This window comes from Rhinoraja longicauda, chromosome 6 (genome assembly GCF_053455715.1).
Source record: "Rhinoraja longicauda isolate Sanriku21f chromosome 6, sRhiLon1.1, whole genome shotgun sequence".
In the NCBI taxonomy this organism is placed as follows: Eukaryota; Metazoa; Chordata; class Chondrichthyes; order Rajiformes; family Arhynchobatidae; genus Rhinoraja; species Rhinoraja longicauda.
Window position 1 is genome coordinate 52888657 of NC_135958.1, and position 13983 is coordinate 52902639.

The following is a 13983-nucleotide window of genomic DNA, read 5'->3' on the forward strand; positions in this document are numbered from 1 at the left end:
AGTGCTGTACATTTACTGTTAATGTCACCAGGTTGTCTCTAAGATAGATTACTTCACAAAGAATTTCTGATGTGAAAGCCAGTTTTTAGAATAGATTAATGCCTACTGTCCCCAGCAATCTGATCATCAATTTGATTAATTATTTACTGATGCATTATAAAGTTTACAGTGGCACAGTAGTGCACGACTCAACCAAACCATTATTTCCTGTGCATGATATCATTCAGTGAAACGTGCATACAGTCGTACCTCACAGGTACAAAGTCATAGGGACTTTTAGTTGTGTTCTTTAGGGTCTAAAATGCTCATATTTCAGCTGATGATCTAACCATGAGGTTTTAGACGCCAATTGCAGGGGCAGATTTATTTGTATTAGTTCTTGACACAGTATGCATTGTCCATCAACTTGCAATATTTTGTCTATTCGACAAGGATCCTTGTGAAGTGCTTAGTCTAGTTTTCGTACAATCAAGGTGATACTTTTACTTCCCTCCCTCCCCCTCCACCATCCCCCAAAAGAAAACTCTTTCTCTCTAGCTAAGGGCAGGAAATGTTTACACAGAATCTTTCACAACATTAAATGGCACCTTTCTGCTGATGAAAAATTCTTGCCAATTATCCATCCACTTGAGAGGGTAAATAACCTGTCTCTTCAAAAAGTAATTGTCAGCATTTCCAACAGTAGAACACTGCTCTGAAGTGTCAGCATGGATTTGATACCCAAATTTAGTTTAGATTATTGTGATGTGAACTGAGGTAAGCTTGCTCACCGGCAACTAGCGGAAAGACAATACATGGTTGCAATCGAGCTATCCAGAGTGTACAAATACATGATAAAGAGAATAACGTTTAGTGCAAAGTAAAGTCCGATTAAAGATAGTCTGAAGATCTCCAATGAGGTGGATAGTTGCTCAGTTTTTGCTCTTTAATTGTTGATAGAATGGTTCAGCTTCCTGATAACAGCTTGGAAGAAACTGTCCCTAAATCTGGAGGTGTGGATCTTCACACTTCTATGCCTGATGGGAGAAGGGAGAAGAGGGAGTGACCGGGGCTGAGACTCGTCCTCCCGATAGACCAAATGTCTCCAAATTGGCCTAAACTACAAAATCTTTGACTTGAAGCAGTCCTGCCACTCAGTCAGATCTAAAATATTAAATATTAGCATTGGAAATCCAGAATTACTGGAATAGTTACATATGCTATACTTTGTGGCAGCATACGTCAGTTGAGATTTTAAAGAGCGAACAACAAATGTCTAGCTTTTTAAAAGAGCAAAATATGTATAAAATACCAAATTAATATTGAACTCTTGGCTTTCCTGTTCAAGCTATTAATATTTTTTTAGGTGAATTGAAGTCAAGTACACTTTTTACGTAAGACTAAGTGGAAATGTACTTGAATGTACTTAAACAGTTATTCCCGTAGACACAAGGGTCTGCAATTGCTGGTTTACAAAAAATGGCACAGAGTGCTGGAGTAACTCAGCGGGTCAGGCAGCATCTGCAAGACATGGATAGGCAATGTTTTGGGCTGGGACCCTTTATAAGGTGATTGTTGTATGGGGGTGGGTGAGCGAAAGCAGAAAGGGAGGTGGGGGCAGGTCAAAGTCAGGAAAATGATAGATGAAAAGAGGGGGGGGGGGGGATTTGTACTTCAAGTGTGCCTCGGTCTTCAACTGCATCTCTGATACAGTCCCACACAATAAATTGGTTAATATATCCAACCTGTTTAGCCAAGCTTGTAGCTTTCCTGCAATGTTTTAAAAGGATGTTTGGATCATTTTACAAGTCTGGGTGTGCTTTTTAAAGTAAACACTTTGATGAAAGGGTAATTGCAAGTAAGCACTATTGTAAAATTATCATTTATTTGCCAAGCAACAGATGCGTGTGACAAAGTGACATGCTTTTTATATGTGTAGGTACCACAGACAGCTTTCATTCAGGTAGTACTTTCAATATATAAATGTGCCCAAAGGTGTTTTGCAAGTCCGAATCGATCCAGTTTATGCAACTTTCTGATATATCTGTGAGCATTTTCAGTTGATTCTTTGATCTTTTCATGAGAATGTTTGTTTTATCTGAACTGCATGGTTGCCATAATTCTTGTTCGGTCCTCATATTGAATGAGCAAAATCAGCTTTTCATACTGAGTTCTTATCATCAGCAGAGGGTACAGGCAGACAACTGGCTGCCAGAGCAGTATTAATATTGTACTACTGCTGGCTATCATTAGGGAAGTAGCAGCTGATGATTAGAAGATTAGGAAGACAATACAAAACTTGCATGGTCCCATTTCATGACACCGCTTATAAATGTTGATAAGTGGCCGATGTTGACTTAAGTTGTCATTCTTCTTATCACGCACTCGATGTCTTGAATTTCCCTCTCCTAAAGCACCTGTTCATGTACCAAACCTCATTGTAGACCTGTTCCAAATAATTTTATCAAAAACAGTTCGACAGTTTTGGGAACTGTCAAATTTTGTGAATTCAATTTTGCTGTTAAGTTTTTCTGACATCTTTGGAAGTAAAATTGTTTTAAGTAAGCATGTTTTCCTACAGATAATCAGATTTGTTCTTCAGGAAAATAATTGAAACAGTCTTAGTTATCTTATGGCAGCCCTCTTCACCAAATGCTAGTATGTTTTTTGTTTAGGCTTTCCCCCAAAGTGCTTTAAAAAAAAAAAAGTTTCATCTCTTCCAGTTTAAACAGGGGAGAAGAACAGTGGTTAATAAGTCAACCAGAGTTCATTGATATTAAATATATTGGCATATTGACATGTAATAATGCAACATGTGAGCAGAATTATGTTTCTTCAATAATATTATCTCTCATAATTACACTTATTTCCATGCAAAGATTATAATTTCAAGATGACCTTCCTCTGCAATTATGCATTAATTTGTGTCAATAAATTTGAATTATATCCAAAAGGAACAATACTATACTAACAGTCTGAAGAAGGGTTTTGACCCAAAACGTCACCCTGTTGAACAATAACGCTCGTTTTGGACTCACTACAACCCATTCCTTCTCTCCGGAGATGCTGCCTGACCCGCTGAGTTACTCCAGCATTTTGTGAATAAATACTATTTAAACTATATCATTCTCCATCAACACTCTGCTGTACACTCATTGTTTGCCCAAGACTCTGGGTTATTAATCCAGTACTTTAACCGTTGTGGCATTGCTGTATGCTTAAAGATCTTGTTCTTACTGAAATTACTGAAGGGGTTTCCTGCTGGATCTAATTGGCCAAAGTTTCTTTTTTGGGTAGTGTTATGTCAAAGGAACATCAGTTTTCAAGTGCCTTGTTAACTTTTCATTCTCATTTCCTTCCTTGTTGAGATTATTTTTTCGTCACCTTCACCCTCAGCCAACATCTGGTTATTTGTGGAAGTGAAAACTTAGAATTACTCCAAAGTACATTGAGATACTGGAAGAAGAAACTTTGTGCTGGTAATACTAGCGCGAAGAATTATACATTTAGAACGTTACCTTCAAAGTTCTTGTCATTGAATGAGACTTGAAATAAACAAAATTCTGTTCTAGCTGTATCCAAAACAATGTACAAGGAAACTACTTTGATTCATTAGCTGTCCTGCACAATCAAAACAGGGCAAAGAAAGCTGGACGTGTGACTTGCACCATGAGCTAAAACAAGTGTTCTAGAGATTTGCACCTGGCGTCAGTCAAATAGCTGCAACCCAATCAGCAAGTGTACAATGTTCTGGGTCAGTTACAAAAAAGTACACAGTATAACAGCTCTTAAGTCTGTTTTATGCCATTGTACTAGATCAGCTGTCAAATGTGTGCCTTTCTTGTGAGGGAAATTCTCTCTAACATTTAGACTTTGAAGTAGTAAACCAGCTGTTTCAAGCACCATTTGGATATACTGTATGCATGTCCATGTGTCCTTCAAATAGTGTGCAAGTCTGACTGTAATATGTTTATTCGTGCAAGGAATAGACTTTTGAATCCTCCCAAAGGACTTTAATTCAGAAAATACTCTTTGACTGGAACCAATTTGAATATGCACATGGGATCAGAATAAAAGTGGTTTAACTAATGAACATCACACTTCATTTCAACCAAGCATTGAGAGCAATACAATATAAAACAATATGACATCATCAAATATCCAATTAACATGACCAAATTGGATTAGCCTAACCTTCAGGTTCCTTTAAAACCTTTACAATACTGCTAGTCTGCAGTGCACCATGGAAGTCCCACTGATCTGACGCAAAAATCTTGAAAGGACTCTGTGAAAGTAAAATACGGCCAAAGCCAAACAGTAAATGGTTTCAGTTTGAAAAGCAGATTTCTTCCAATTTTGTCTGGTTGTGTTATTTAAGAAATTGTCTTTGATGGATTTCTTATGCTCATCAAAATAAACAGTGGCAAAAAATCCACACTGAATTTTATCGAATGTAAATTACAGACGACAGCCTTACAGGCCATTCTACCGTAACTGGCTCTGAAATAATTCATTAAAAAAACAAATTTTTCTATTGAATGATGACTCACTTCTTGCACAGCTGCCTTCAGTCCAAAAGTAATCTTGCTGAGCAGATTCAGCAACTTATTCAGCATACTAATCATAACAAATTTCAGCAACTTTACATTTGCATTGATAATTTTATTGCATGGGACTTGTTCGCCAGAAGCTACAGCCATTGGTGGCTCTTATAATGTAAAACCAGCCGTAGCCATACTCAAATTCAGTTTTTATTCAAGATTTGTTATTCATTTTAATTGAGAAACTCTCAGCTGTGCTCTATTTCACTGTGTTATGGACATTTCTATCGTAGTGATTCAGTTATACAATTCAAACTACAAAATAACTATATCAACCTTGCAAAAGGTTATCAGCTTCATGCTCTGTTACACTTTGTGTTCTGGTTTATTTGTCTCTCTGCCAAATGATGAACTGACATTTATTTATTTTCTGAAAAACAGTTAGAACATAGACCAGTACAGAACAGGAACAAGCTCTTCAGCACACAATGTCTGTGCCAAACACAATGCAAACTTAAACTAAACCCTCTGCCTGCACATGATCCATATCTTTATATGCCCTGCATATTCACGTGCCTTATCCTAAAGCCTCTTCATTGCCGCTATCATATCGGCTTCCACCACCACTCCTGGCAGTGCACTCCAGGCACCTAGCACTGGGGGGAAAGAAAATTGCTCCTCATAATTCCATTAAACTATTCCTCCTTCTCCCCCACGTTAAACCTATGCCCCCTAGTATTTGTCCTTTCCACCCTGGGAAAAAGATTCTGACTATCTACCCAGTCAATGCCTCTCATAATTTTCTAAACTCTGCCTCTGACGCTCCAGAGAAAATAAGCTAGGTAGTTGGGGATCTATGCAGCACCATGGCCAAAATTTCAACAGTCTGGAGTTATCTTTACCAAAGTAGACTAGTTTCAGCTTTGTTTCTGTGCACTTTTAGTTTAGAATTTAGTTTTGAGATACAGTTCATCATTCTTTAGAGGAATTTTGCGATGTTATACCTTAATTAAGTGGCATTGAAAATAATGTGTTGTGCTTTATACCGTCATAAGTCCAGCTCAAATCCACCAGACACTCTATTGATCTATTTAGAAATCTTAAATCAGTAGAAGCAAGGGCTTAATTTTGAAAAACATTATATGATGTTTCTCCGTAGTCCTATTATTCTGCATAATTTCAGGTTCGCTTTACAGATGTGCTTTGAAAATTGATGTTTTAATCTCCTATGTAAAATGTGAAATGACTTTATAGGATTTATACTGTGAACTGGCCGCCTAACATTGTTTTATAATTCCATGCAGTTTTTCGAGGTGCCCTTTGACTCGAACATGAACAGGACAAAGAATCGACCTCTTGTCAGGGGGCAGATTAGGTTAGTCTCCTTTCACCATTGTACTTGCTACTTTTAACAATTTCAAGTTTTTTTTCTAAAGATTTAGAGAATTAGAAATGTGTGTTGGTCCATGTCTTTGGTTTACTGCGCACTGTGGTACAGGTCCACCATCAATTTTCTGGCACCCTTAGTTCGAGAGTCTTGTCGGATTATCCATTTTGTCGGACCAACTGAGGTCGCGTAGTAATAATTCAACAATACACCTCTGACCCACTAATTATACCCCTCCCGTGTCTCTATAGTACCGTGGACTGCTGGAAACGTAAATAAAGAATTAGCAATTAACAAATAAGTAAATAATTAACTCTTTCAGGACAGGGGCACACGTCCCTAAAGAGCGTGCACCAGACGCGATGCTCTCTTAATTTTGTCCGGTTTAAGGAAATGTCGGTGATGGTCCTGTAATATGTAATGCAAACTAGAAAGACAGGCACTTTGCTATCTCTTCCATGCTGATCTTGAATTCCAGACTTCAACATCAAATGTCTTGAATCTTTCCACTTCCATTCTATTTGCCTCTATAATGTGAAACAAATTGAATGAAAGTTAAAAATTTCTAAATTGCTTCAACTGTCTCTGAACAACCACCTTATTCCATTGGGTTCACATAATGAGCATTGAGTCGTTCTACATTTTGAAACATCTGATGTTCAATTTCTCTGCTCCAGTAGTATCTGCTCAGAATAAGTTGCTGGTGATGAGAAATTAGGAGCTGTAAAGTAACAAAGAAATTTAGCTGTCCGTGAACACAGTTGTGCTACAGGCAGAAAAACTAATAAGAAAAAGCTCATGCACTGTTGGCCTTTCTCCAAAAAAGGTCGGATAGAAAAAGAGTAAGTTATTCTCTCGTTGTATGGAGTTTGAGTCGAATTGCCTCTGGACTAAATTTTTGTTCAGTTTAACGCATTATTCATCTCAAACACTAATAATGCAGAGATTCACCACAATAATACCAGAGTTTATAAGATTTAATTTTGTAAAGCAATTATATGGACTTGGCTTACATTCCCTCGAGTTTAAAAGGCTGAGAGGTTATCTATTTAATTAAGATGTTTAAAGGGATTCAGTAGGATAAATCCAGAGAAACTATTCCATGCGGTGAGGATTCCCGATCAAGAAAAAATAATAAGATTACTGCCTGGTCAAGCAGAAGTAAAATTAGTTCCATAAAAGTGGTAACAGAAATGTAGAACTCTCTCACTCCACACCCAATAGTTAGTGATGCTTCTGTACTGAAACTTTTTCAAGGCTGGATAAGATCTTTCTTGGATAATGTAATCAACCCTGAACTCTGATATTTACCCTGAACATCATCTGATTTTCTGACAACTAAGCTAGCTATATTATAGCAGTGGTGTATCATATTGTGATTCCAAAATTTACTTCCCTTGACATAAATAAACCTAAGTTTTCAATGCAAGGGTATAATATATCTCCTCTACGATAAAAGCGCTTTGGCACTATGTGCCAGGGATGTAATTGTTTGGCAATAGATTTTGTTTTTAAAAAATGGACTAATTGGAATATATGCCTCCTGCACATTTTGAGCTGCACGTTGTATTTCCAAAATTGCCAATCCCCCATAGAGTCAGTTAAAGTATTGGTTTCAGGTCTCTCCCGTTACAGGAAAGAAACAGTCAATGAAATGCCATTCTTTTGTTAAAATGTAAACTAGCCTATGTTGTTAAAATTACTGAAACAACACTGTCCTAAAGATTCAGATGAAAAAATTAAATGATTCAACACAGATTCCTCTTGTACATTCATTTAATGTGCATTGTGATTTTGATTTCAACAATTACAGAGTACTCTGTGACATTTTACTCTGTCTCACCAGTGTGCTCTGCCTCAAAAGTATAAAACTTAAAGCATCATGATGTAAAATTCCAGTGCTCTGACGACCTTGGATGCTTACACATTAATCTTGCATGCACGCTATTGACCCTTCACATTTCAAGGCATTCTTTCATTACTTTCCGGAGGCTAGGAGGGGGGGGGGGCATGCATCCAGAGGTGTACAATGCAGGTTTCCAACACATTAATTGCAAGCTTGGGCACTTGATAAATTTGGCTGTGTTATACCTCACGCTGTGTGAGGAAACATCCCAGATGCTCATCCATAAACTTGGAGTCACAGGGCCTTTTAGCTAACTGAAGGCTCCATCTGCTTTTGGTGAGGAGCAGGGAAGAAAGATGGACTCCTAATGGAGCTGCCTTCACTGCTGCTCTCATCCTCTTCTAGAGGTCAAACTGAGTTAATTTTATGGAACTATCCTCACTAATGTGCAATTCAATGCACAATTCATGGTTTGTAATTCTACCTATTTTAATTCCAAGAGCAGGCAGATAGTTGTAATTCCAAATTTTAATTTTCTAAATAATTTCTATAATTTTATGGATGTTCCACCTTTGGCAACTGAAACTTGTTCAGAGCAGTAAAATATTTAATGAAGCATTTATACGGTCATTAAAGTTTAAAATAAGGCAGTCTCATTTCTTAAATCACTTTTACAATATCTCATAAAATGTGTACTCGTCTTTCTTAACTGCAAATTTATTTCCAATGTCACAATCTGTTGACTGAGTAATTAAAATTTTGAAGAAAATGTACACACATTTTCAGTTTATTTGTGAGCATCCTATTGATTTTCTTGCAGACTGTCAAATTAATATATTATGTTATCCCTCAGATTCCAATGTAAAATTATTATTATTTTTTTTTTTTAACTTAACTGAGAAGGGGGGGCAAAAAAAGTATCGAGTACCGATGATAGCTCAGAAAACCTCTGGAAGTAAAACTATTTTCCACCCCCGTTTTGTTATCATGAGTTAATGTGTAGTTGCATAGCACATCATAGGGTTCAGTTAATTTTTAGGTATTATGCAAAATATCATGGTGGCGCAGCGGTAGAGTTGCTGCCTTACAGCATCAAAGACCTGAGTTCGATCCTGACTACAGGTGCTGTCTGTACGGAGATTGTACGTTTTCCACGTGACCGTTTGAGTTTTCTCCAGGTGCCCAGGTTCCTCCCACACCCCAAAGACCTACAGATTTGTAAGTTAATTTGGCTTTGGTTAAAAAATAATAATAATTGTCCCCAGTTGCAATGGTACAGAATCTGGATATCCCATATTCAATGGCTGGTTTCGATGGGCTCGAGATACCAGTGGCTGTTACATGCATTTATCCGCACATTTGCTCGAATCTAGCGATAATCCTGTGTTTTCTTCAGTGGGGCTCAGAAGTCCTGGGGTTTTGTCCACAGGTCTTGAAGATGGCAGAGGAGATGGGAGATTGAAAAAGTAGACATAGAGGAACATGGGATTTGGGATTTTATAAGTAAATGTGTGGAGAACAGAAGCAAGGAAGTTATGTTGAATATTCATGAAATACTGGTTTAAACCCATCTTGAGTATCACATGAGTGTGTGTACCACTTTGGAAAAAAGTCATCACAGATTCTACATGAATAAATTATTTCACAATATTCAATAAATGGGTTTATTATGTATCTTATAACACCACATTTCAAAGCCAATTGTTTTAATGGTTGAGACTGGTTTATTGAAGAGAACAGTTTAGCCTATTAATATAAAATAGGATTTATAAAACTGTTAAATGTAATTTGTATTAATGGTTTCTGCAAACACTTCCTCCAATTTCAAATTGAATCCCATTCCTCAGCCATGGAAGCTGAATGTGGCAAAACTTTTTCATTTAATTTAGAGATACAGCGCGGAAACAGGCCCTTCGGCCCACCGAGTCCGCGCCGCCCAGCGATCCCCGCACATTAACACTATCCTAAACACACTGGGGACAATTTTTACATTTACCCAGTCAATTAACCTACATTCCTGTACGTCTTTGGAGTGTGGGAGGAAACCGAAGATCTCGGAGAAAACCCACGCAGGTCACGGGGAGAACGTACAAACTCCGTACAGACGGCGCCCGTAGTCAGGATCGAACCCGAGTCTCCGGCGCTGCATTCGCTGTAAGGCAGCAACTCTACCGCTGCGCCACCGTGCCATATTTATGTTCATTCTGACCTGTCTATTTCACATTGATCCTATTATGTTTGGATGAAGTATTAAGTGGAAGAGTACTACAGCATTCATGCCTGCAACAGGAGTTTTTAGGGGGAATCTTTGAGGAGATTGTTCTGAGGAGCGTTTAATCCAATCTTTTTTTATGTTTGGAACAGGCAATGCTGATTCTTGAAGGCTCTTTCAATTAAGTTTCATTAGGAATTGTATTTTGGGGTAATTATTCTAGTCTTTGGTTTTGGTGCATTTTTGTTCTTAAGTTGATGTTTGTAGAAAAAGTTAACCGCTTTTACGCATGAATATAACAATCAGATGTGTTGATTTTATAAGAATCTGAGGGGTAGCTTTTTCATGCGTGTGTGGAATGAGCTGCCAGATGAGGTAGTTGAGGAAGGTACTATTGCAACGTTTAAGAAACCTTTAGATGGGTTTAGAGGGATGTTGGCCAAATGCAGGTAGGTGGCTCTAGTGTAGATGGGACATGTTGGCCGGTGTGAGCAAGTTGGGCCCAAGGGCCTGTTTCCAAGCTGTGGGACTCTATGACTCTGTTGGAATTTGTCCCTAAATTTTGATTGAGGATTGAAACTTGAAGGCCATCTTTTTTTAAATGTCCTGTGAATGTATGAAATTGTTCACTTGCCTTATTTTTGTATGTAATCCAAAAAGTAATTTTCTCTCAATGTCATTATTCCTGATGTGGCAGAGCTGTTCTTCAGTGAGGGTGAACCCCAAGCATCATGTTGCTATAACCTTGGATCTAACAAACAAAGGGCGGCACAGTGGTGCATCGGTAGAGCTGCTGCCTTACAGTGCCACAGTCCCGATTCCGATCCTGACGATGAGTGCCGCCTGTACGGAGTTTGTACATTCTCCCTGTGGCCGCATGGGTTTTCTCCGGGTGCTCCGGTTTCCTCCCACACTCCAAAGACATGCTTGTTTGTAGATTAATTGTATAAATTGTCCATGGTGTGTAGGATAGAACTAGTCAAAAGGTGATCGTTGCTTGGCAGGAACTAGGCGGGCCGAAGGGCCTGTTTTCACACCGTGTCTCTGAATTTAAAGTTTGGTGATCTTTTTTAAATGCTTAACTTCTAAACTTTCCTTTCTCTACCCATTCCATCAGTGTTCACATCAGTCCCCAGACAAAAGAATAAATACGCTCTCTGCCCCCAATGCTGATCATGCAGGCTCCCAGGAGTCCTTAGCAAACGGTCAGCTTGGCCTTTTACCTGAAATTTCATTTCTATTTATCATCCCATCCCATCAGCATTCTCTTGGAGCATCACTGAAAAAAACTTTTGAATTTTATTGCTTTAATCTAAATATCTGCTGATCATTCACACGTTTAGTATTCTGCAATCTGGAATCCAAACCTCACATAAATTTTTTTACGGGCAAAAGCTTTTGAAAAAGAAAACTTCAGAAGCGCTTCAATGCTGTGAAGAGCTTACAGGTCTAAAAAAATCTCTTTTTAAGTGAATTGAAATGTAATTTGATTCCTCTTTACTGTGTGAAAGTTAATCATCCCTCTGCCGCGATAAAACATAAGTGGCTGCCCTGATCATGGGACAGTTGTGTAGCCATCCTTCATGTGTTTAAAGTTGCTTGCCATCCTCATTTGACAGGCTACTGCAACTCCATCATGTTCCTGGTTAGATTTGGGATGATGGATAGGGAGTAACGCCTGGCTCTGCTGCAGAACTTGTTCATGCTATCCAATTGTGAGGCAACAACACCTGCCCCCAAGACCCCTTTGTAAAAGATACTGTCATTAATAATTACCTCGGAGAGCTCCACAGACCTCTTTTGTAGAAATATGTGCACGTTCCATTTTATTGAGCAACATTGTAAAAAAATGTCAATAACTGAAAGTTTTCTTTAACAATTATATAAATCATTTTGCGAGTAAAGAATTAAAATAGTGCTGGAATTTGCACAGTAGATTTTGAACAATGTGTGAAGGCAGGTTTGGAATTCCTGAAGAGTTCCTTGAGATTCAAACTGATCATTTTTAGATAATATCACATTTCAATATTTTGAGGTAATATTGGATTTTCCTTCCTTTTGTGTGAAATATTAATTTGTTCATGATGTAATGAAATGATAATAAATCAGCCTTGTTTATGTCCATATGCTGGAGCTTTGATATAATCATAAATCACTTAAAAATATATATTTTATCCCATCCTTAAGAGACATAAGATTGTGCAGCAGAGCATGACCTCCTGACTGCTTGGACCTCCTTGTCATTGGACGAGGCCTTTGTCAACACCATCTGGTAGCTAGTATGCAATGACCAACCCTCATTAAATAAGATTAACACATCCATCTTCTGCTCCTCAGAACTGTAAGAAGGATCACGACCCGAAACATCACCTATTCATTCCCTCCACAGTTGCTGCCTGACCTGCTGAGTGATACACTCTACTTATGCTATCCTTTTTTGCGTAGACTGACGGCAATGCCGTGCTCAGAGCTTTCCCCTCCCTTTTCCTCTCCCCCTCGCACGGAAGAGCTTTAAACGGCATTGCCGGGCCCGCAGGCCCAGGTTCGTGTGGTTGGAGCGGAGGGTGGGGGTAGGAGGGGAGGGGAGGGTGGGGAGAAGGAGAGAGTGGGGGAGGGGGAGGGGTGGGGGAGGAGAGAGTGTGGGTGGGCGGGATGGAGGGGAAGGGGGTCGAGGAGAATGGGCGTGGGGGTAGGAGGGGTGGGGGGAAGGGGGACAGTGGGCGTGGGGGCAGGGGAAAGTGGGGTGAGGGGGTTGAGTGTCGGGGTAACAGAGTGGGGGTGGAGGTGAATGGTGGCAGGGGAGAGTGGGGGTGGGGAAGAGGGGAGAATGGGGAAGGGGGGTGGGGGGTGGAGAGAGTGGGGGTGGGGGGAAGGGGGGGTGAGGGGAGGAGAGAGTGGTGGGGTGGGGGGAGGAGAGGGGGTGGGGGGAGAGTGGGTGGGGAGGAGGGCAAGGTGGGGGTGGGGAGAAGGGAAGAGTGGGGGTGGGGAGAAGGGAAGATTGGGGTGGGGGGGTGAAGGGTGCAGGCAGGGAAAGTGGGGGTAGGGGAGGGGAGAAAGGTGGGGCGAGTGGGGTGGAGGGGGAGGAGGGAAAAGGGGTGGGGAGGGGGAAATGGGGTGGAGGCGGGACTGGGGGGAATGGGGGTAAGGGAGGGGCAAGTGGGGGCAGGGGAGGGGCAAGTGGGGTGGGTAGGGGGGATGGAGTGGGTCAGTGGGGGGAGGAGGGGGGATAAGGGGGATTGAGTGGGGGGGTTGAGGGTGCTACAAAACAGGAGAGGCTTTGGGTCCAGGGCTCACTCAATCACACCCTCTCCCCTTCCCTGTCCCCCCTCTACGGGGAATGGGCCCAATGGGTCCACTTGGTCCAGTGTGTAATAAAATCCATCATTCAGAAAAGTAATAACGGTATATCAACTCGCAAACTGCATCTCTGCTGCAAAATAGATCAGTCGTTTTGAGCTGCAGATGCAAAACTGGAATGAATCCCTGGCACGTACAGTATAGGTCTTGCACATCTGCAAATTAAGCAGAAATTGGGTACATCAGCTATCAGAATTGAGGAATGGGTGACCAGCAGATGATCTGGCTCCTCTGGCACTTGATCTGGCACTTTCATGAAAACATTTTTTCCTCATAACATGCAGCCCATTTACAGTACAGTGCTGGTAAAGCACGAGTAATTCAGCGGGCTTGTGGAACTGCCGATAATGGAGCCTTGAGCAAAAGACAAAGTGCTGGAAAAATTCAGTGGGTCTGGCAGTATCAGCAGAAGGAATGGACAGGCGACATTACAGGTCGGGACCCTTCTTCGGTCTGAAGAAGGATCATGAGCCGAAACGTTGCCTGTCCATTCCCTCCACAGATCTTGCCTGATGCAGAGTTCAGCTATAATTCAGAAGCCTGGACCGACAATCCAAACATCTGACTTCAACCTCCAGCATAACAGCAGAGTGTCTCTGAGGATCCTTCAATGCTTCTACTCTGGGGCTGTAGAGAGCATCCTGTCCGGCAACATCACAGT

The 13983-nt window shown here is 40.5% G+C and overlaps 1 protein-coding gene across 1 annotated transcript in view; it reads left to right on the plus strand.

The window, feature by feature from the left end:
• Positions 1-13983, plus strand: part of cox10 (cytochrome c oxidase assembly factor heme A:farnesyltransferase COX10) — a 123982-nt gene that overhangs the window by 93843 nt on the left and 16156 nt on the right. The window contains exon 5 of the mRNA XM_078400959.1: positions 5825-5895. Within this exon, the coding sequence (XP_078257085.1) occupies positions 5825-5895 (71 nt within the window). The remainder of the gene's footprint in view (positions 1-5824; positions 5896-13983) is intronic.